The sequence below is a fragment of the Dermacentor silvarum genome, unplaced genomic scaffold (assembly GCF_013339745.2).
Source record: "Dermacentor silvarum isolate Dsil-2018 unplaced genomic scaffold, BIME_Dsil_1.4 Seq365, whole genome shotgun sequence".
NCBI classification, from domain to species: Eukaryota; Metazoa; Arthropoda; class Arachnida; order Ixodida; family Ixodidae; genus Dermacentor; species Dermacentor silvarum.
The window spans coordinates 218,811-242,809 of record NW_023606119.1 but is presented as its reverse complement, the minus strand read 5'-3'; the positions used below and the strand labels follow the sequence as shown (position 1 = coordinate 242,809).

Genomic DNA, 23,999 nt, shown 5'->3' with positions numbered 1-23,999 from the left:
GCGCAATGTGAGAATACAGAAGAAGCCTGAAGCTTTACCGCGGAGCGAACTAAATTTCTGGTCAAATAAACACACACAGGTTAATGCGACTAACCGATTCCTTATCACGCACAATCGATCACTTAGATTCAGAAAAAGGGTCAACAATCGTCGCCACCAAGACGATTCATCCAAATGATCGCACCTGCCACACAAGACATAAGGCATCGCCGAAGATGAAGTTGTCGACAGTCTTAACAATCTCCCCGTGAATTCATAGGCGGGTCCATCATTAATCATATATGGGCAGCAGCGAAAAAAAAAAAATGCACAGCTATAGTTTCACTTCGCCTGTTGAACTGGTCGATTTGACTAGGGAATTTCGGCCTCCATTCTGGGTACATGAAAGAGCTAATTTTGGTGAGCAGCCCAGAGTTGCCAGCATGATGTTTTTATACCGCTAACCTTGGGCGATGTTGCGGTCGGTATTTAGTCTCGCGCGTCGGAGAGCGCGGCGCGTGTTGCAGTGATTCATGATGCCGAGTGGTGGCGCGCGCGTCGACACTAAGATGCCTCCGCTGTAGTTTGGCTGCTGCCGGAGCTAGCGAGTGTGCTCGGTTTGCATGGTTCTGTTCGGTTCTTTTAGCTCAACGGCTCATTTCTGTTTGCATTCACGCTGTGCAGTTGTACCTCCTTGTGGTGACAATAGATTTACGCGTTGCCATGCCGTAAGAAGCCATGGCAAGTCGCATGAAACGATAGACGCACTGTTTTGCGCCGGGCTGCATAACAGGCTGTTTCTGCTAGAAAAACAGAAGAAAAAAAAAACATCCATTTTCTCGGTGCCTGATGACGATGAGGCACTTCAAACGTGGCAGCGGCCCGGGCCCCGTGCATATAAGGCCTTAAACAGGACTTGGAAGATCTGCGAGCTGCACTTCGAACCCCAGTTGAATCATCTACAGGGTGTCCCAACTATCATGCAACAAGATTTAAAAATATCCTAATGCCCCGTAGCTGCACAGAACCAAGGCAATGTTCTTTGCCGTCGCTTGTAGATACTCCGATTATTTTTGCATTCCGCTGAATTACATAATTAGTCTTAATTAATTAACTTCTCCAATATTACAATGAGATGAAAAGTGTCAATGTGAAAATTGTAGAACAACTTAATAAACTACCGATACAACTTTCTTTTGCTCAATGCGTGCTACATAAAAGTGTTTTTCCGAGCGTGAAAGAAGCCCGCGAATACACGCAAAATTGCCGCGCGACTGGCCGCTCGAGGCACTTTGCATGTGTTCGCTGGCTTCTTTCACGCTCGGAAAAACATTTTGATGTAGCACGCATTGAGCAAAAGAAAGTTGTATCGGTAGTTTATTAAGTTGTTCTACAATTTTCGCACTGACACTTTTCATCTCACTGTATATTGGAGAAGTTGATTATTTAGACTAATTATGTAATTAAGCGGAATGCAAAAAATAATCGGAGTATCTACAAGCGACGGCAAAGAACATTGCCTTGGTTCTGTCCAGCTACGGGGCATTAGGATATTTTTAAATCTTGTTGCATGATAGTTGGGACACCCTGTATAATGGATCATATAATCAAGTGCTGTATGTCGTCCTTTTGAGTATTCTTCATGTCCCCGCCGTTCTAGTTCATCAGCGACTAAAGTAAGTTTGTTTACTTAACTCCTATGTGGAATGATTTCTAAAGCATCATATATTGGTCTTAACCAATTTGACGAGCAGGATGCAGTTGTCGCAGTAATATGACCTAAGGAGCTCTTCAATGCGAGCCTAGAAATCGGTGCAGCTTTTTTTACCCACACCACTAGCATAATCGTCTTCGCATTAGCTGAAATCATTCTTTTTTTCACTCTTGACGATTTGGGAAAGCACGTAGAACGCGTGCGACCGAGACGAGCGAAAAATATTTGTGCCGGCCGTGACGTGCCCGAATCTAATGCATTTTAACACTTTACCGCTCATTAGAGGATAGCTGCTGTTCATTTATTGTCTCCTCTACTAACAAGGCACGATATGCATTAGCTTAACGCTAGTTATGTCAAATATGCGACCGCTAATTGCGAACAGAAACGCCCGCTTCGAAACCCGCGGCACCAACCGCCGTGCTTCCGCGCTCGGGGAGCGATCTTGCTGTCGACTGCAGCGCCGCCGCTGCTGTCATGAATGCTTGCAACACTCCGCCGCCGCCGTTGCTCTCACCTCCCCCTTCTAGACACCGTAGCGCTGGAAAGAAAAAATGTACAAAAGCGCAGCGCCTGCTTCCACGTGACACGTATTGGACAATAGGGGAGCGGAGGAGGCAGGGGCGACAGGAGGCGGCGAGGAGGCAACGCCGGGGTGAGCGCGGTGGCGGCAAGATCTAAGAATGGCGCTACTTTTTATATATAGGGGGCTTTAATAGCGCGCCGCCATGAGCACCATCTCGTTTCTCTAAAACAAACTGCTCCGCGAAAAGGGTCAATAGGAGGCTATGTCTAAAGCGAGCGAGAATCCTATCTTCTGCCCACCAACTTTGGCGTCCATGGCTGATACTTTTTACGTTTCATATAATTGCACATCCAATAGTAAGTCCTAAAATTAAACAAAACATGTTTTGTGTAATACTAAAGCTAAAGCAGCTTTGTCCGTGCTGTTTTAGCAGTAAGTGATTCATTGTGACAGATGGAACGGTGCTTGCCAGGTGCGTCTCGAAGGCTTCCTATGGCAGAATCTTATTGTATCAGCCGGGCCACGTTCAATGAAACCCACACGCATGTCAGGACAGTAGTGAACGCCTGTGTTTATTGTTGTCAGTCTTTTATACCAAAGCGAGGGAAAGGGGGAGGGTTTAGTAGATAGTAAAGAAAGGCACCTGTAGTTCAACAAAGATAGGTGGCTTGCGCTCTTGGGCCTGATACGATACACTTATAACGGTTCCAATAGCGAACCGGTTCGCTTGCCCTCAAGCGATTGGTAATAATTGTGGTTGCGTCAGCGGCCGTCAGAGACAGCGGGGCAGTATCGCAAATTTTGAACACGTCATGCATCTGTCAATCATCTTCAAAGCGAACCTGTCGTCGGGCATGAGTGGAACCGGCGAAGAGGTAGTCCGCTTTGGGTTCCGTTGCTGTGGCTTGGCTGTTTGCTTGCGACCTTGGCCGCGCGCGCGGGCCATGCCGCCTCGGAAACTCGCGGGCGGTGCGCGCGCATTGATTATCTCTAAGGTATGACTGGATACAAATGAAAACTTGGCGGCGCCCCTCATTCTTTGCCTCAGGTTGCTCTCCCGGACCGGTCAACGACTGGAGGTGCTAGCCGCGTTTTCAGAGCTGACAGATGAGGAGTTTCGGCGTGATTATCGTCTGTCAAAGGGAACCGTTCGATGGCTGTGCGACGACACCATAGAATAAAGAACCAAATTTCAAAATTTCCGCACAACTGATAGTGATATAGCTATTTCCTTTGATTCGAGTGGTTACAATTTTTAACGCGTGGATTACCACTTGGCGACGAACAGTTAAACAAATGGTAATATTATATTGCCTAATGTACAATAAAGGAATATGTCAACACGCGGCGATACTTGAAAACGTTCAGGACAATACTTAAATAATAGTTCATATTTATTGAGCAAGATGAAACATTCCGCAATGCCTCGATTAACTTGTCATATAATGACGTACACTTCAGATATGGCACTCTCTCGTTTATTGGTCGCGTCCTCCCCGTCTTCCACCTCCTGCTTGGGAGTGGCCTATTTAGTGACGTAAGCGGCGAAGCGAACCGATTCGCATTATGAACCAATATAAGATTCCGCCCCTGGCTCTCCAAAAACTATTCCAATCTGAAGTCAGAATAACCGGCATTCAATGCAGCAGCGCAAGATTTTCCTCTAGGTGTTGGGCAAGCCCCACCACTGGAGAAGCTGGCGTCGCCGTCGCCGTGAGGTTCCGTATAGATTCCAAGGGCGATAAAATCGTCGCCGCGCGCCGTATGCGCGAGCGAAAGAGCGCGGGGGACGCGCGCTATCTCGGAGAGCGAACGCACGGTGGAAAGCAAACGCGACCGTCGCCCGAAAGGTTGTGGGGGTATGGGAGGGAGGGAGGCGGCGCTGTGCTCCGGCGTATCTTGCCACTCACTCTCCCACGCGAAAGCAAGAAACGGGAAGAGGGGGGGAGGGGGGGCAGCTTCTCCTCTGCCAACAACTTCTCCTTTGCCCGGCGGTGCCGGTCGCCCGCACCGTCTCTTATCTCCACACGGCTCTGACCTTTGTATGCGCTGTGCATTCGCCGCTCAGTTTCCGTTGAAGCGATAGACCGCGCGAACCTGCGCTTGCTGCCAGCGTTTTGACAGTGGTTGGCTGCGGTCATTCAGTGTGATCTGTTCATGTTTGCTTGTGCGCGTTGACACCACGATTGTTAATTCAGTTAGTAAGCCAATGTGTATAGGTTTATGCAGCCGATAAAACTACTATCCCTACTCCGAATAGCTCTCTACTAATTTGCTATCGCAATCGATGCTTCGCCTTTCGGGCGAAACTGCGACATTTTTTTCTTGCCGTAGGAGGCTTGCGCTTCCGTATTCCGAAGGCGTGCTTCGCCTAAAATTTCTTCTCCAACGAGCGACGATCTATCACTAACCTGGGAGATCTCAGTAATCCGAATTCTGCGTGTCAAGTGAAGACGCCGGTGTGATTTACGAAGCAGACAACTGCGGTTGCCGTCTTGCCCCTGCCACAGCAGCAACCAATGGAGCAACCCGCGCTTCTTTTCTGCTTGTGCGTTTGTTACAAGATCGTGACGACCTAAGAAATGAGAAGCAGAACGGCAAAACTTTGAGCTTTCGAACTATACCAAGATGGCGGCACTCGGTGGGGGGAAATACGAGATATGTATCCGTGAACTGCGGTGATTTTGCACGATTTAAAGCTGTTTTCTTGCCCTGCGCACTGACGAATTAATTTTTTTTCGGCCACTTTTAGTGCGTTTTCAGCCAAATCATTTTGATACAGCGTAGATTAGGCGTTGCAGATACCGAAACGCATGGTTTTCAAAAATCGATTTTTTTGGCGCTTTTCGCGATCTGATCCGCGCGTCCCCTCATAGTTTAGCTAGCTTTGTGTTTCGATGATACGAATTTCGGCTAATACAAATATTTTTTGTGACCCCGTGAGATTCGTATCATCGAGATTCCACTGTACATTAAAAAAGGCATGGCATATGCTCACGTTTATGTAATGTACAGGTGACCACAAAATAACTCGGAACGCCAGACCGGTGGCCGCTCGTCGGCGGAGCACACCCGCGGAAAACTACAGCCTTGGTCTGCGCGTGCGCGGCATCCCTAGCAAGCAAGCCTCGCTCCCTAGTGCATCTAGATAGGCGTTGCCTTGCGTCAAGAATCTTGCGGTTTGTCCCTCTTAGCGCTGCGACAACACATCTGGGGGGGAGGATCGGGGCCTGTAGGCTACAGCGTGCTCACACGCTATGCAGCGTAATCTCTAAACGCACGTGTAATCCTTGTGGCGATAGAAGGAATCTGCATTCATTCTAAGAGATAGTCATGGTTTCTGGATAGCTTGCGTGGATGGATCCACGAGTGTTCATAACGGAGTGGTGACCAGTGAGTTCACCATGCTCTAGTTTTAATTATACCTAAAGTCTTGCATATCTGAGTCAATTATTTCGACTAAAGAAACTATGAATTCATAGCTTATCTTTCATGTGGGCGAGCGCCACGGCTCGCCTATAAATGCACTGTAGAGCACTTTTCAATCGGATTATCGTGATACGCTCTGTAGTATTTTAGTACTTGTGCAATTATATTCCAAGCCGCATTTACTACTTGGGAATAAGACAAGAACTTTGACTGTAACACGACGCGGCTCAATTAACAAGGATGACTGCGACTAAAGAAACTATGAATTCATAGCTTATTTTTCATGTGGGCGAGCGCCACGGCTCGCCTATAAATGCACTGTAGTGCACTTTTCAATCGGATTATCGTGATACGCTCTGTAGTATTTTAGTACTTGTGCAATCATATTCCAAGCCGCATTTACTACTTGGGAATAAGACAAGAACTTTGACTGTAACACGACGCGGCTCATTTAACAAGGGTGACTGCGTGCAGTAATAAATGTTTCCAACACGCCGATTTCATGCACAGGAATTAATTTTATGCATGCGGCACTATAATAAAGGTCTCTTCAATGCTTCGCAGTCACAATGAACATAGCATAGTGCTCTATTTATTTACGAAATCTGGCCGCTTCGCTGCAGTTTTAGTAGGGAGTACTCTAACATTCAATTTTTCGTTCAATGTTTTAATACGTTGCTAATTACATCAGCTATGCGAGTTCAATGCGAAGGAAAAAAAAAAAACTTTCGGTGGGGTCCCATATCGATTGATAAGGTGACTGACGGCGAAAGCGTTAATGCGTTGTCATTTCATTTGCGATAGCTTGCTTATGTTGGTTAAATAAATAACTATTAATTGCTAATTAGGGTTAATTGTTTTCTTACTTGCTGTTACGAAGTCATTAATTGATCCTAATTAGTATCTGCCTGCTCTTTGGAACTCTTAAGTAGTCTTAATTTTACGTGACCCGTCTTATCACAGAGTCTCGAATTGATGTTAAGTAGTCTCTATTACTGTTAGCAACCCTTAATTACCATTAATTAGTCGTAATTATTCTTAGTTACTTAGTAATTCACTTTGGCACGCTTTAATAAAGGTCGTATGATGTCTGTGTTTTGGTCTTCTTAATTACCCTAATTACTTTTAATTAGTATTTGGGACACTTGAAATATTCGTTATTTTTAGCTGCTTGGTGCTAAATTCCTATTTACATGCTTTATTTAACAGTAGAGGTGTAGTATGCCGCTTTCCGATTTTTGCCACCGCAAGTGTTGTCAACGATGGTCACATTCCGCGACTAATAGCCAGTTAAGCATTTCGCTTTAAAAGGCGCCGATGCCCATTAACGTGAATGCACGAGCGCTTATGCTCCATCGCGTACACACGAGCGCACACAGCGTTTCAGAGACCGCATCCGGACAGCCGCCCTGTGACAACGCGAAAAGCATCAAACGCTATTCTTTTGGAGCAAGGCAACACCTATTTAGATGCACTGGGGAGTGAGGCGAGCTTGCTAGGGAGACCGCGCATGTGCAGACCCTGGCACTACTTTTTCACTGGCGCGCTCCGCTGGCGAAAGGCCACCGGTCCGGCGTTCCGAGTTATTTTGTGGGCACCTGTACTGGATTAACAAAAAGCAGCAGCGGGAAATTGCTTGCTGAGAAAACTGATAAACATACAGTGCGACGCAACTTGAGAAATAATATTGAAACGTCCAAAAATTTAGAAAAAAAAATATGGTTGATCCCTTTTTTCATTGAATTGTTGGAAAACGAAAGTGAAATGTGTTTTCACAGAAGCTGTTGCATGCTTGCTTCATGAACTCACGGTCCGCTGCAGGGAAAGGCGCACGACTTGCGGGACGGCGACCGTGTTGCATGTTTGCTTCGCGCGCGGTGTCCTGTTGGCGAGCGGCTTTGAAACGCGCCAAGCGTCTCAACGTGCCGACTTGCCGGCGAGAAATCGACAAGGGCGTTCTAAGACGCGTGTCGGTGCATGTGTCCGTGGCGTAATGGTTTCAGTGTCGGGCTTCTGTAATAGTGTATGTTATTATTTATTGCACAGTACTTCGTTGAAGATGGCGAGTTTACAAAGTCACGAAGCCGTTTACACTTGGTTCATTATTCTGTGGCTACACCGCATTAGAGCCTTCGCTGCGCTCCCTGTTAGTGTCACGATGCAGTATTTCGCTTCACCGCTCCTAGATGGCGGCACGTCACATCCGTTGCAGGAAGTCATTCGTGAAAGCCGGCATAAAACACTTTCGTGTTAAAAAAAATTAATCGTTGCACCAGCACATCACAAGTCGAGTAGGCGGCGAAGTCCCAGCTGTAACGAAATTATTTTGAACAGCTCTGGATAGAGCCCACGCAGCAATGGTTGTTTGTGTACTGTGAAATGATCATACGCTGTGGCCTAAAGCTGACGGTACGGTGCAAAAACGTGCTCGCCACAAAAGCGAAGCATTGTGCGCAGACATCCTTACAGACGCGCAGTCGGCTGCTGCGAACCTGTGCGATCACTGCATTGAAGCTTCATTCTGTTATGCTCCATTTCGTAATACAGACAGCCCACTATAAGAACATATTTCACATAGTTTGCTTTCAGCGATTGCATACCTTTCATGCAAGAAGCCGGTTAGGGGGACTCCACCGCAGCAGCCGCGCGCAGTGAGTGTTCACTAAACGTATTCGGTAAAGAGATAGCGTCTGTAAACCATTCTGTGCCTTCTGTTTGCCCAAGATTATTATTTTGACAATAAAAAACTTCCTTCGTTTCGAGAGTACTTACAGAAATGTCCAGGACGGCTCCCGTGTGGTGTTTTTATTGAGTACCGACAGCCAAACCTATGAGGAGTGCGCTGCGTTATCCCTCATACTACACAAGCGAGGCGCTTGCGTACTATGTCCTCGCCCTTAATAGTCAGCCTGTAGAGCAGTCAAACTTTGCTGCTTAAGAAAGTTAACCAAGTTCCTTATCGCTGGTATTTCCGTTGTGCTATGACTCACATTAGGACTCTATTGACCCCTTCACCGATGGCTTATTCACAATTATCTTCATCAGCACGCTTTGTCACGTCCCTCACCATAGCGAGCAGCTGGTGTCGTCTTGGTGCTGGCCCATAATTATGTTTTGGCCTTTTGTCTGTAATCAGAATTACTTCCAAAAGCAGATTAGCTTCAATGACTGTGGTGCTTGGTGGCATTCTTGCTGGCGAAACATTTGGCGGTAGGTTAATGTATGCTCGCTGCCGCAGAAACTCAGTAACTTGAGCAGCCAACTTCACGTGTTCTGCGTAATGCCAATACCCTGTGCATTTATCGACGTTCTGCTGTACTAGAATCTGCAACCAATCCTAGAAAAGGTGAACTAGCCACCATGACTCGTACTTGAGCACTTTGCATACTCACCTGCAATGTCCCCAGGACAGTTCTATGATTCCAAACAGGCATCGAACTTACAGAAGTTACCGATTCTGTGGCAGCGAGCACGCTTTACCCTACTGCCAACTGTTTCGCCGGCGATTGGTGTCGTCTTGGTGCTGGCTCATAACTGTTTTGGCCCTTTGTCCATAATTCATATTACTTCCTAAGGAAGATTAGCTTCAGTGACCGTGGTGCTTGGTGGCGTTCATGCCAGCCAAACCATGATAATCTGAAAACAAACCATAACAGTCTGAAAAGCCATATAAAAGGCCGATATTTAGTGCTTAGATGTTTCTTTCCTCAGCCACAATGCACAAAGTGGATTGTCTTCTGAGGACGATCGTTTCAGTAAAGGGCGCCAGGCAGCACCAGATCAGCGTCTACCTTCAACGTATCCTTTTATGATCAGAACCTCAACGCAACTGTAGTTTCTGTGTTCCTTTCCTGTCCCCGTTTTTATTGCGCTGCACAAACATTGTCCATCGTACAATTCAAGGAGATGTACCAACTAGACTGTGAGCGGATTCATCTGGTGCCTCATAATCTGATTGCGGTTTTGGCATGTACAGCCCCATAAATCAATTAAAGCTTAACACTTCAGCCACGATGCGATGTGCCATATGAGGCAATGCTAACCTTCTTGGAGGTGAATAGCAATGGCACACAACAATGCCTCAAGCAAACACCCCTCGTTGTGTGTTCAGTGACTACGCAGACAAACAGCAGTGGTGTATGCAAGCTAACGTTTAACATCAAGTCACCACTGTCGTATGGCACTAAACACTTAAGAAATTATACATTTGCCGTAAACATCACCGCTAATTATCGTCAATCAAAGCAAACAGCACAGAAAGCTTCGCTTATGTCGATTCTCATAGTGCATAGGATCCACATGATTATTTATCTCTTCCTGTTTTGCAGCGTAGTGCCTTCTGCAGTGGATTAGTCATGGTGAGTGATGAAACAGGCACTGCAAAGAGGCATTCTTGCATGTGACTGTGATTCTCTGGCTGGCAGCAGACTCACCAGATTTGGCCATTTTAAACAGACAGGCGCAGGGCATACTTAAGGCACCTGCAATGATGCCTGAAAAGTACTACAGCGCTGACCCCCCCTCCCCACCTCTGCCCCCGAGAACATCTGAAATTTCGAAGCAAACACCGGTTCTTCCCCGATGAAGCGCCGCTCCAAGCCACAGAGTCGATGAAACAGACACTAACGCGTCACAATGTAAATCGCAGTCCTAGCAACATTGCTAACCATGACTTGTTGCTTCAAGAAATCGTCCAATGTGGAACGCACAACGCCACCGCTGGAAATGCGCCGCTCAGCAAAAAAGGAAGAGAAAAAATTAATAATTGTAGGCGGGGCTAGTCACATGAACCCGACGCAGTCTCGTGGCTCTGGTTGGGGAGAAGGGGGGGGGGGGGGAAGAAGCGGGGCTTGCAGGCGAGGCAGAGAGTATCTGATGATGATGATCATTTATTGGCATCCCCTTTGAAATGGGGCAGTGACACAGTCACCTAGCCTGCTTGAGTTAATCAGGTATGCTATACATACCCGATTCTCTTCCTCAACCCTTCTCTATTTACCCTGTACTGTTACAAATGCCTGTAACGGATCCGGTCGTATAAATCCCTTCCCTGCTTTTTTTCCACCAATACTCTAAACGCCTCTTGCTTATCTCGACTGCTGACCGGTTGATACTTTCGCCCACTTTAAACCCAAGCACTTCTGGAAGGTGCACATTACCTACGTGTATCACCGGGTAAATCCCGTCGCATTCCATTAGAATGTACTGAGTGGTCTCCGGATTCTCACTGCAGCATACACATGCCTCATCTAGTTCCGAATATTTGCTCCAGTATGTATTGGTCCTTAGGCAACTGGCTCGAGCCTCAAATAGCATGGCACTGCCCTTTGTGTTATCATACAGATTTTCCCTTCTCATTCTTGTAAATATCCATTGTCCTTTTTGTTTCTATTCCTTGCATCAATTCACTGTCTCTTTTTCTCACTTTCAATTACCCTGTAACTGTGCTATCTGTGTTGACAGTTGCTCGCCTTGTGGCAGTATGGTAGCACGGCATTCAGTTTCTTTTATCTCATCCAATAATAAGCCGATTTAAACAATGCTTTCATTAAAACAGTCCCTACACAGCATTTTAGATTTTCCCGTGTACAGTAGTAATAACTAAAATTTGCAATCGGCGCTGGTGAGGGGCTCTTTAACAATAAGATTAGAAGAGGTAAAGTAGGGGCTTATATGAATCTTACACTCTATCAGAAACGGAACGGCGACCAAACGTGTTGCTATCAAAGGGACTGACGTTGAAGAAATGCTTCCATGTGGAAGTCAAATTGTCAACAACCTTTTTGACAATATCGCTTTGGTCAGCGTTCTCTTTTTTTTTCTTCTAATATGAATTTACTTCCCCGACCAACCGAGATGTTTAATTATCAATTTCATCAGTACTGTTACACATGTTCGAGTGTTAATTTAAAAACGTTGTCTGTAGATTTAGTAATAACAATAAGGTAACCTGGCGGAATAGGTTTCTTAGTAGCAGGCACACGATGCCGACAACTATATGCTGACGATACAGGTAATATCTATAGCTGATAAGTGTATCTCTTCTCTAGTAATCAAACTAAATAAGACTCTTGACCACCTAATGAAATTGTGCGATGACAACGATTTAGTCATTAATCCATTTAAAATGAAATTTAGTCTTCCATTCGCACCAAAGTCACTAATTATTCCTCCTTCGTTAACCTTAGGCAATCATTCTATTTCAATTAGCAACTGAGTTTCATTTCTAGATGTTATCCTGGACAGCCATCTGAAGTTTCACCTGCACATCAACCATGTGAAGCTGAAGTGCACTTTTGGTATCCGTGCGCTTATCAAGGCACGACACTATTTTTCTCCTTGTGCTTTGCTCTCACTCTACTCTGCGTTCATTCATTCGCACATTAACTATGGATTAATCGTTTGGGGTAATACATATCTATGTTATTTGTCTTCAGCAGCATGTACAAAATCATGCAATACGTATAATCACCTACAGTTCACCTCGCTCTAATGCTATTACTGCTTGAGCTGTACAAAATTTTATGTATAAAAAAAGTTATTCAGTTACAATTTAGCAATAATGTTTTATGAATTGCTTGATTCCCAGCTGACCTTTCAACACATTCAATGTAGCTCCCTTAAGAATACCAACCCCACTAGGTTCGCTTCTAATTATAATTTTTTATTACCATCCATTCACACTAACTATGGTAAGAAAACATCTACATTCACTACCATTACACTTTGGAATCGTTTTCCTGCTACACTTAAAATACTACCTACATTTCAGCGTTTCCAAGCTTCGCTAAAAGATTTTCTGCTAAGCTCTGATAATTTTCCTTAATAAATATTTGTATTTTCAAAGTCACCTAACTAATGAGTATCACCTGTTTTTTGTTTTTTTTTAATTGTTCACACTGCGCTACATATTTTTCTCTGTGTTTGTTCTTGTTTTTTCTTTTGCACTTAAAAATTGTATCATTTTTGTCACTTCCGTTGTTATTTCTGTTACACTACATCGATTAGAACATTGTTTGTTGGGTTTTCTTTCGTGATTATCATTTGCTTTTCTTGCAACTAATTGAGCCATCCACTGTCATGCTGCCAACAATTCTACAACTCTGTTGTAGTTTCTAACCGAAGGTCCCGTTTTCAGTAATAATACTTTCGGACCCTTGTCTGTATATTAGATTTATGTACCTGTTTTGCGTACGAATAAACTTCAACTTCAATGAATCCCAGGGCAGCATGCATAATGGAGGAGCTCTGTCTTCTTTCACCTGCAGAAAGAAGATGATTTCATTTTAATTTGCAATAAGGGAAGTGAAACGACCGAGCCACCAGTGCATAACGCAAGCAATGTTCTTTTACCAACCGAGCTTAGCTGGTGGCCGTCTCTCCATTCATTTTATCACACGTCCAAGCCCTGACAGCGTTGGTCAGAGCCACTTGCAGGCCTAACGACGAAGTCACTATTTCTGAGGCGAGAAAATTCCTTCGTCACGGACATCCCAGAGGTGGAGAGAGCCAGCATAAGGGCTGCATGGTTTCAGCCTTTTTTTATTTTCTGCTTGAAATTACAGACTCCCGTACAAATGTTTGTACTCGTTGCACTACATGCATTCCGCACAGTTGTTTCATTTATGTACCCGTCTAAGTCTAACCTGCACCGTTCGCTCACACCCTTTCGGCGACCCAAATGGCGCCGCGGCAGCCGGCCTTGACGGCAGCTGTGAGCAGAGCATAGAGTGGTGCCCCCTCGGCACCGTGCTCGAGACCCGCGTCGTGGTGCGCCTGCTCGTCGTCTCGGCATCGGCGCAGCAAGTCTAGCAGCTCAGCATGATCCTCGCCAGCGTCGGCCAGCAGTTCGCGGATTTGGTTCTCGTAGTGCTCCGTGATGACCGACTCCACTGCCACCGTGCACGCCATGGCGCTGCGATGGCCCAGCAGTGCTGAAGCTGCACACATTCTGCTGTTACTCGACACCATCTGTTGCTTACACGAGCCGGAATGAACTGCAAACTCAAGTAAAAATGCCTTGATTCGAGCACAGAATACAGGAGCCCGACCAAGCATCGCACATGCGCTAAGACTGCTGTTGTGTACTGTCTTGCTCTCGCTATCTGTTGTGAAGGGTCATGGGGTAAGTGGGATTCACTGACTGGTTTCGAAGACGAAGAACGATTCACAGAGCCACGATAAACATTGTAGCACCTCATCTGAGGTACAGTGTGGCCTCGTTACAGATAAAACCAGTTCGTCGATTGCAACGAGACGAGGCATCAGTAGTCGACACAGGTTGAGGCGGACTTTAATCTACTGCCGTCTGTATCGGTGTAATGTGGTGCGCAGGACCTGCTAAGACATGAAATACCGACGCCCAGCATGGAATGCTGATGAAGAAGGAGAACGAATGTTCACACCATAGTGGTTTGATTTAGAACTGCTTCTTGGCTTATTTGGTGCTTGCCGAAATATTTTCCGCAAAAAAAAAAAAATTGCACACTGAAAGCCACAAGGATGGCAATTTAGGTAAAAGAAATGCCCGTGACAAACGGCAACAAATTGCACTTAATGGGAGGATTGTGACACTGGTCAGTTCAGTGAAGCCAAACAAGAATGTCGGCTTGTTGGTATGACATCGTAATAAGGAATATTCTACCAGCGCAAGCAGGAGCATCGACACAAGAAGATGCACTTGCAGCCACAGTTTATTTACGGAAACCAGATGCCAACGTTGCTGGGCTAGTTGGTGCATGAGCTGAACTGAAGCACACCGTCCTTTTGCTGTGCCACAATTCTGGTCAGGAAATCATCCTCCAAGCGTATCACAACAGCATAAATACATATCTCCAATAAACCAATTTAGAAAATATCCTGCAAACAATGGTTATCAAGAGTCGAGCTCAGTGCAAGTGCATAAAATCTAGCTCCTTGTTTGACGGTGCTCCTTGTTTCACAATGACCCGATTGATAATTGAGGCTGAACGAATTTCAGACTTAATATTGTAGCCTGTATTAGCAAACAATCTGCGGCCAGGTCAAACAAGGCGCGAGATTTTCTGCGCATGTGCTGAGCTTGACTTTCGATAACCATTCTGTGGAGCGTATTTTTTTATTGTTCAGATGATTTCATATGCTTGTGCACATGCTTGTGACGCATTTTGACTGGTTTTTATTCGTTCATTTATTTATTCAATACTGCAGACCTTGTACAGGTCCAAGCAGGGTGAGTAAAAAGGCAAACAAAGCAAATACAACAGTGTTATAATGTTTCAAAAACATCAATTTGAGAAGACATGAAATTGAGGCGAAAGGCAATAAAGAATCATTCCAATCGGTTACAGTGCGAGGAAAAAATGAAAACTTGAATAAATCTGTTCGTGCAAAATAGGGTGTTGGAGAAGTAGGATGATGGTGGCGAGTATGCCTTGATGTAGAAGATGATAGATAGTGTGATGGATTGATTGCTAGGTCCCGATTCCACAGCAAGAAAATAAATTGTAAACATAAAGCCTTCTTTCTTTGTTCGAGATATTGAATGCCTTTAGCCTGCATTATTTTAGACAGTGAGTCATACGGAGAAAATTTTGAGTAAAACCGTACAGCCTTCCTCTGTACCTTTTCGCGACGGGAAATATTGTGTTTAGTAAACGGGTCCCAAACCACGCATGCATATTCAAGTTTCAGTCTAATTATTGAATTGTACGCAAGTAATTTTACACTCAGGCGTAAGCTTTTAAGCTTACTTCTTAAAAAATATAATTGACTTAACGCAGAAGAGCAAATGCTATCTATCTATATGTAAATTCCAAGATAAAGTATCGGTAAGTGTAACGCCTAAGTACTTATATTTAGTCTCTTCCCGCAACGGTGCCGTGCCTAGCGTGTATGCAAAAGAGAGCGGAGATTTTTGCCGAGAGAAGCAAAGAAAGACGGCTCTATCAGTATTAAGTTTCATATCCCATGTTTCACACCATTCAAAAATGTTACCAAGAGCGGTATTAAGATGCTTCTGATCGTTAGTTGAGGTTATTTCTTGAAAAAGCACACAATCATTCGCAAACAATCTGATTTGCACATTAGCATCAATTACAGCAATTATATCATTTACATACAATAAACACAGTAATGGTCCCAGCACACTCCCTTGGGGGACCCCGGTGCCAACCAGAAGATAGCCTGATTGCCGCTCATTAATTGCTACAAATTAAATGTAAATTAAATTAAATGTAAATGTAAATGCTACAAATTAAATGTAGAACTCTATCAAAAGCTTTGCTGAAATCTAGAAATATTGCATCAATCTGACCGTTCTTATCAAGGCATGAAGCGAGTGAATGTATTACTGTAACTAATTGTGTGGTTGTTGAGTAGCCTTTTCCAAACTCATGTTGGTAATTAGAGAGGACTGAGCGTTCGGCTAAAAATTCATTTATCTGATTGGCAATAATATGTTCAATTAGTTTACAGCATGAAGATGTAAGCGATACTGGACGGTAGTTTTGCAATAAAGCCCGATCACCTTTCTTGTGTATGGCCACAACTTTGGCTATCTTCCAGTCATCCGGTAACCTTCCATGAAGTAATGAAGTACGATAGATAACAACAAGAAACTTTGCAATGAACTCAGCATATCGTTTCAGAAACATGTTGAGAAGGTTGTCAGGGCCACCTGATGATTTTGTTTTTAGATTTAGTAACATAGAAACTACGCCAGGGTATGAAATAAAATGCACATCAGATGGATGAAGTACCGTATCACTAGATGGACAACTACCCGAGTTAGCAAACACGCTGTGAAAGTAGTCATTGAAACGACATGCAATATCACCATGATCGGTAACTATAGAACCATTAACAGTAATTTGTGACACCAATTTCTTTTTTTCGCTTACATAATTCCAAAATGGTATGAGTGCAGCTGGTTTTATAAAAAAAAAGAAACTGTTGTTGGAAGTTAGTGTCGTGTACGTGTTTTTGTGTTTCTGCTTGCGGTACTAGAATACCTAAGAACGACTCCAACTTTGGCGAGTCGGAACGGATTCCTTACAAATGATGCAACAAAAGGAATGAGGGCACAAGCAAAGAACGAAAAGGACGCAGCACACTCCCGACGAAAAACACCTTATGCGACTCCAGCCAAGATCATGCTGCCTAGAAGCATTTCACGACCAAAAAACAGTTTGACAATTTGCTGTACATCTCATGTGCGCTACAAACAAAAGTAGATCCTGCACATCACAAAGTGGACGGATTAGGTCGGGCGTGCCATCAAAATATAGTTTTTGTCGGTTTTATGGTATGTTCGGGAGGGAAAATGCAATTTGTCTAGTCAAGTGCAGCTGCAACTTTTTGAGCAACTCCTGCAACAAAGTGCTCGCGCTAACGCCTTACCGAAGCCAAGTGCGAATCCGGCAGAGTCCCACAGGGGCCGTAGTGCACTGGGTCGTGCCCGGTGCAGCGGCAAGAGGCGCTCGAAGGCGCGTAGGTGCTCCTTCTCCTGCTCCCACATGTTGCGGATCACGGGGTCACGGCCCAGCACGCACATCTGTGGAAAAACGCAGCGCCTGCAGCATATGCACGATGGCGTAGCGCCAGGCCTCGGGACTCACTTGACCAGCGTAGATGCGGTCAGCGCCCAGCTCGCCAGCGTGGTCCACACGTAGGATGCGGTCGTAGAGATGCCGCCGTCGCCGCAGCCTCGCCACTGCATCACCGTCCGCCAGCGAAGACGCGAGCCACACGGCGGATTTCATCGCCCGACGGCTTGACAGCAGCATGGCCAACCTGCGAACAGCATCTCTCTGTCACCGATGCTGCAGCGCATTCAAATACAGCGCCGACCACGTATCGGAATTCTTAAAAGAAAAAAGTAGTTTTGTGTGTAACAACCTCTTCAGCATTGCACAACGTGCTAGCTTCTGCAGTAGAATGAAAAACAATGCGCGTAAAGGTGAACAGGAATATTTGCTATTACAGTATATTTACTACATATTACAGAACAGCTGTAGTAGTAAATTATGCTCATGCATAAACGCTTTTGCTATCGTACCAGTGACAATGCCTCCCTGAAGTCACCGCAGCACTTTGACATGACGTCACCGGTTTTCACTGTGTGTATATACTTGGTGGCCGTTAATTGTATATTGGTAAAGAAGGGCTACATTGGATTCCAAAGATCATCACTTGGCCAGTTTCGAGAACTTCCTCAGTGCCAAAATGGACCGAATGTGAGAAATTGCTTTAAAATCGGTAAGGTCAGACTCGTGCACTGCTTTTTGGGTTTCGGCAAAAATTCAAGAACAGAGAAGTTTGGTATTAGTTCTTTTTTTTCATAAAACAAATGTAGAAATCATGACTTGGAAAGAAAAACACTTTACCAATACAGACCCAGTTGTTCTTTGGTGAACCTTTAAAGCAACTAAGCATTAATTGACCGACGCCGCATGTTTTTGAAACTGTGCTTCAGGAAATGAATGGCGCAAAATAGACACAAACAAAAAACATAGGATGCGCATCCTATTCTACATGTTTTTTGTTTGTGACCAACTGAGTTTATTCAGGACAAGAATTTTGTGCACAGCCAAGTCCTGTGATCATGGTGAAAATGCTGGAAAGGCAATAGCAGTATAAGTGATCAACTATGCATACTGATCAAAAGACACGAGCAGATCTAGTGTTGCCCAGAAAAAGCAGCTTCTTATCAATAACGGACAAAGAGAGCATGCTAACACAAGCATCACCAATTTGCTTGATGGCACAGGCGTCTATTACCTACTTCTCAATCGTATCTTTACCTCTGCGGATAAACTTATTTTGAGTAAACTTCTGATGACAACCACATTCCTTGCAATGTATGGCCATTAGGCTGCCAAAACCATTCTTCCTTTTAAGGCTGTGTTCGAGCATTAAAGAATTGACCCGATGCACTCTTTTCCACAGCTATGTGGGATGACAAGCAGCGGAATTTGGAGTGCTCTGTCCTGTGCCTCTTTGTTGTGTCACGCTGTTCAAAATTTTGCTGTTCGACAAAATGTATCAGCCATGCTTTGTCGGGATATGGGAGGATGCCAACGGCCCTCTGCCTCAACACACCGAGCCCGCGGTTGGCGCATGCCTGCGCATCAACCGCGGTCCGGTACAAGCTTGAGGAAACAATAGACGACAACCACGTGTACACTCGGAAAGCATTTATTACAACTGCAACTAACACTTCGAGCAGGCCAGCTAGCTATAGTTGACATCGCTGAGGGTTCCCTCGAAGAGAATAATACACTAGGTAAAGAAGGGCTTCCGACTTACCAACTGGGGAATACGGGGGGGGGGGGGGGGGGGGGGGGGGGGCGGCGTTTGCCGCGGCAAGAACGCGGTTGACTAACCACGTGCGGGAATACGGGAGCGGCGGCGGAGACTTCCGCCGTCGCCGCTTGCTGGAAACCAAAGAGACCCGGGCGATATCAGCGGGATCTCACATGACCCACCCGGTGGCGCTGATAGCGCTTGCGATTCCCGCGCGCCGCCCGCGGAAGGAAAGTTTCCCCTCTCCCAACTCTCCCTGGCGCGCATGCGCTTGACGCGACGTTTGCTGCCCGTGCGGCTGTTATGGGACCCGAGGATTCCCCACAGCTTAATGAAGTTAAGTGCAACGAAATACACTATCCCTAACACGCACACCGTAAACCTGGTTGCTAAATACATATCGCATGCCTTCATTATTTTTTTTTTTAATCATGGCACAAATGTTTGAGCCTGAAGGGACCCTGCAACGCCGTTTTTGGGCCACCGTATTTGCTCTAGATGTATTCTCAGCGTGTCATAGAACACAGAGGAAAAGGAATTGATGAGTTGCAAGATGGCGAGCACCCTCTGCTGTTTTCTAACCACATACTCTCGTTCACAGACTGCATTTCTCCCTCTAATTGCACCCCCTTCCACGGGGGAAGCCTGAGCGCAAATGCTTTTCAGAAGTTACTGCAAGAATTCGAGGCCCTCGTAGTTACCCCACACCCGCAGACTGGCTCTGGCAGAGTAGAGGTGAAGAGGGAGGGAGTAGTGGGAACGATAGTTTGTCGTGCTCAAAGTTACGTGGTTAGAAATACTGTTGCCTGTGCATGCGCAGCAACATTTCTTGCAAATTTTGAAGTGATCGGTCAGAGAAATACAAGCCCTCCACTTGAATGATGGTTGTTCTCAGCCTGTTGAAGGCATTCCGTGGCGTCTGCGCTTTCTAATCTCGGAGGCCATGCAGTCACTTTTATGGTTACAACAGCTCCTGCAAGTCGGCAGTACCAAAGTGCTCGGCATGTGATGTGTCGTTTTGATGGTTGCAACACCTCGAATGTATCTTTGCAATACCTAAAATTGTCGTAAAACGTAAGACATAGCTTTTCTCACAGTACTTGCAACATTGTGTGAATGTAAATTGCACATTACACTTTTAACCAATCGTCATAGCAGCAGTCTAACATGTAATCGCTGTGCATCTAGGCAATGCCATCAGTGCCACTCAAGTTTTCCCTGGCGCATTCCAGAGCCCCAGACATGAACATTGATTTACAATACTGTTGGCCATAAGGCTGTTACAGAGTGGGGCATCACAAATACAACACTGGGTGTTACAACAGTAAATTACATCAACTAAGTGTCACTCATATAAACAGGTCAAAATGTTCGGCACAAATGTTTGAGTTTACAAGGTGCAGACATGACAATGCTAACACCTTGACAGGAGGCTATCTCCTTAATGTTACGAGACAATGCATGAATGTGCGGGACCACATTCACGGGTATGAGTTCCATGCTTGATGCATGACTAGGCAAATTTGACACAGTGTCGCCTTCTTCAAAGTGGCTTCACAAATGCTGGAAATCAAGAGTAGCCAGCTTGGCCGATGCACGCAAGCTAAGCTCTGAAGCGGGCCGTGCATGTTTTTTGAATGGTGCCTTTTAGGCAATGATTGTTCTCCTTTTACTACCTTGGAGCGGGCACATCCGTAATACGGTAAAAGGCCTTTCTTGCTTCGGTGATTGAAGGCCTACTAAATGCACGCTCCGGAATCAAAAAGAAACCTTGACATCTAAAAATTGCATGCTATTCTCAACTACAGATTTCAGATGTGAAGGTGAGGCCTTGTGCTTGGTTCATTGAGAATTGTCAACACATTAGATGTGATGTCATATAGCTCCTCCTCGACTAACTTGGTAAATATGAGAAAATTGTCAATAAAGAGGTACATGCTAACAATTGGAACATCATGACACAGCTTCAACTGTGTTTGTCAAAATGGCACTAGAAAATGTCACTAAGAACAGCGCAAGTGGCGACAGCTGCTGGCAAGTGATCCTTGCTCCCGAGTGTTGGATGCATTTTTGCCTGGTCCAAATCATGACGAATTCACGGCATTGTGAACTCACGGTGATTTCAATCACTAAATAAACAGAAGTAGTAATAATGATTATAAACTTTCCCCCCTGCTACAATGGGGCATGTGGAGCACAGCTGTCTCGTGGCGGGTGTTTTCTTTTCGAAATAATGCTGCATTGCAGTCGGCTGGCTCTCCCTTTCTATTCGCAAATATTTCGTGGGCACTAGGCCACGCAACACAGCAGCGGCAAGGACACGTGTCGCCTGCATGCTGCAAAGAAAAGTTTTGTGACCATTCGTGTGAGATGCACGTGAAAATACATGTTAAATGCCAAGTCAAGCTGGGGGCGAGAGATCGCAACATTGTGCACCTTTTGGTGACGATTTCCCCTCCGCCACCAATGGGCAAATGTTTCTCGTAGTTTTGCTGTGCGATTTGTTGTGGGATAATGCAGGCAAAAGTGAGGCCGTATGGGCAGACATAGACAGCAAAATTCAAGCATTAAAAATTTAAGGGCAAGGTACATGTCGAACACCAGATACAGCGTAAATAGGCCGGGAGGCCGAAATCAAGGCTGCTCGTGCAGAGAAAAACAACTTCACCTCCCTGTCGAAGTTCCCGACCACGTGACAAAGTTCGACTGTCGTTGACAACACTCTGGCTGTCTGTCTACCAGGCAGTTAAGCACCAATTGGAAGCAATGATCGGATCCAAGCTTATTTCTCACGTATTCAGGCTGCTCGTGCAGAGCAAAACAACTTCACCTCACTGTCGAATTCCCGCCACGTGACAAAGTCGACTGTGTTGACAACACACTCTGGCTGTCTGCTACAGGCCAGTTAAGCACCACGTGTAGCATGATCGGACACAAGCTTATTCTCACGTATACCACAGCGTTCATGCCTGAAATGCATATTTCACACTACCCAGAACATAACGCGTCTGTGGTCATGAGAATAAACTTCAGGGTCGCCTCAACAGCCTTCTCAGTCGGCGAGTGAGTGCCTGTGCCTTCGGTGAAGGATGCGAGCGGCAGGGTGAAATTGTCTTTTTGCACGAACTGAACGAGAATGTTACATTTGTAGTGAAGAAGAGGGACGATGCAGTGGGGCATCCTTACCAGCGCTGTCTATGGGGCAGTCTCTCTAGTGCATCGCTCGGACTACGCCGCTCGCGCTCGCGGTTCCCTGAACTGATCGGACGGTTAGCCTTACGCTTGCGTGCAAAAACGCCTTTCAAGTGGTGGAGTGCTACCTCGAACGCTCCTGGAGCTCGATCCCGTACTCTCTCTTCAACCATGCCTCAGGACGCATCTCCGCCCACAACCCAGCAAACGCCTCCTGCACCCTCCGTCGTGTGCTCTGGTCTACCTCGCCACAAGGATCCTCCTGTTTCATCAGGCACAGACGACAACGAAGTGAGGACTGGCTGTCCACGTACGAGCGAGTAAGCGTCATCAATAATGGGACGATGCTGCGAAACTAAGCAACGTGCTCTTTTACCTCGCCGGCGTGGCAAGTCTCTGGCACAACAACCACGGACGGAAATTCCGACATGGTCCGCGTTCAGAACCTCACTAGTACTGTGTTTGGTCGTCCGCTGCGCGCAAGGTGTGAGCTGAATCCCGCTTGCGAGAATGAGGAGCTACGCAGGCAGCGCTCGTTGACTCGTCGGTATTCAACACGCGACGAATACATCGCTGGTCTGGCTACCACCTTCGACCAGACCGCACTGCTTGCGGAAATGAAGGCCTTCATTCGGGAGGAAGTAGCCTGCCGACTCCCCTTAGTACCATTTGCTGAGCCGCCGCATGTGCCACAGCCCGCTTCGACTATCGTGCCTCCGCATCCGCCGTCGACTATCGAGCTATCGAGCAAAAATGGCCGAGGTATTGCCCGACCACCGTCTCCATGTTCCTGCGCCTATGCCACTGAGCTACACCGAGGTCGTGGCTCCACCCCAACAGGCCCCGGCACCAGCACCAGCACCGCTCAGCTACGCTGAAGTCGTCGCGAGGCCCCGCCCACTCCTGCGCATGTGCCCCTCACTTTTGCCGAATTCGTGGCTAGGCCACCAGTGCAGCCGCTATACAGTCCTATCACCAGCCGCTCCATACGGGCATGCTCCAATGTGGGCGGGACCAGCCACAGGAAACCGTTGGTGTACATCTCACAACCGGCCTATATGCTTTGCCTGCGGCTACGCCGGTCACGTGGCCTGTTTCTGTAATCTGTGCAGCCTCCCCGCGTTGCATCATACATGCCAAACCGTTCGCCCCGTCCATCTTACGACCCACCTTCCGGTGTGTCACCAGCATACCGCCCGCCGCCGACACCCGCCATTCCCCATCTCCACGCCGGCGCTCGTTTTCCCCGATGCGGCCTCGTGCTGCCCCTCGGGATGAGGAAAACTAACAGTCGCAGCTCAAGAGGCAAGGGATGCGACAACGTCGAAGTGCACAAGTCCTCATTGCAGCCCTTCCAATGTGATCGACTGTTTGTCGACGATGTCCGCAGCGCCTCACTCATGGACACAGGCGCAGCCGTATGTACTGGACGCTACACTTGCTGCTTACTTCGGAAAGTCACAACGCCCCTGTCCGGACTATCCCTTCGCACAGCCAGTGCTCAGCATATTCGACCTTTGGCGTCTTGCACTGCTCGTGTAGAAATTCAGGACGTTGACTACGCCCTAGAATTCTTCGTCCTTTCCTCCTGCTCTCACGATGTCATCCTCGGCTGGGATTTTCTCTCGCACCACAATGCCGTTATCGATTGCGCACGGGCTGAAATAGAACTATTGCTGCTGCTCGATTTGACGCCCACTGATGCTCCGTCGCTTTCCAGGAAACTGCTCGTCGAAGCCGACACTCAGGTTGCTCCCAACGCTTCACTGATCGTGTCCATGCACTGCAGTGGTCTCTCGAACGCCATTGCATTACTTTCCCCATCTGGCCGTTTCCTCACAAGGAAGGACCTGTTGCTACCTTTTGCGACCGTGG

At 46.4% G+C, this 23,999-nt stretch overlaps 2 protein-coding genes across 4 annotated transcripts in view; one reads left to right on the top strand and one right to left on the bottom strand.

Annotated features, from left to right (window-relative positions):
- LOC119434990 (protein shifted-like) overlaps positions 1-23,999 on the top strand; it is a 170,725-nt gene that overhangs the window by 126,004 nt on the left and 20,722 nt on the right. The gene's annotated exons all lie outside the window — the stretch shown is intronic.
- The window catches only part of LOC119434992 (5-demethoxyubiquinone hydroxylase, mitochondrial), a 54,224-nt gene continuing 43,395 nt past the window's right edge, over positions 13,171-23,999 (bottom strand). For both annotated transcript variants that reach the window (XM_037701976.2, XM_049659654.1), the window contains exons 2-4: positions 17,246-17,420; positions 17,028-17,181; positions 13,171-13,588 (exon numbers count right to left, since the gene is read on the bottom strand). In XM_037701976.2, the coding sequence (XP_037557904.1) occupies positions 13,308-13,588; positions 17,028-17,181; positions 17,246-17,413 (603 nt within the window). In that variant the 5' untranslated portion in view covers positions 17,414-17,420 and the 3' untranslated portion in view covers positions 13,171-13,307. The remainder of the gene's footprint in view (positions 13,589-17,027; positions 17,182-17,245; positions 17,421-23,999) is intronic.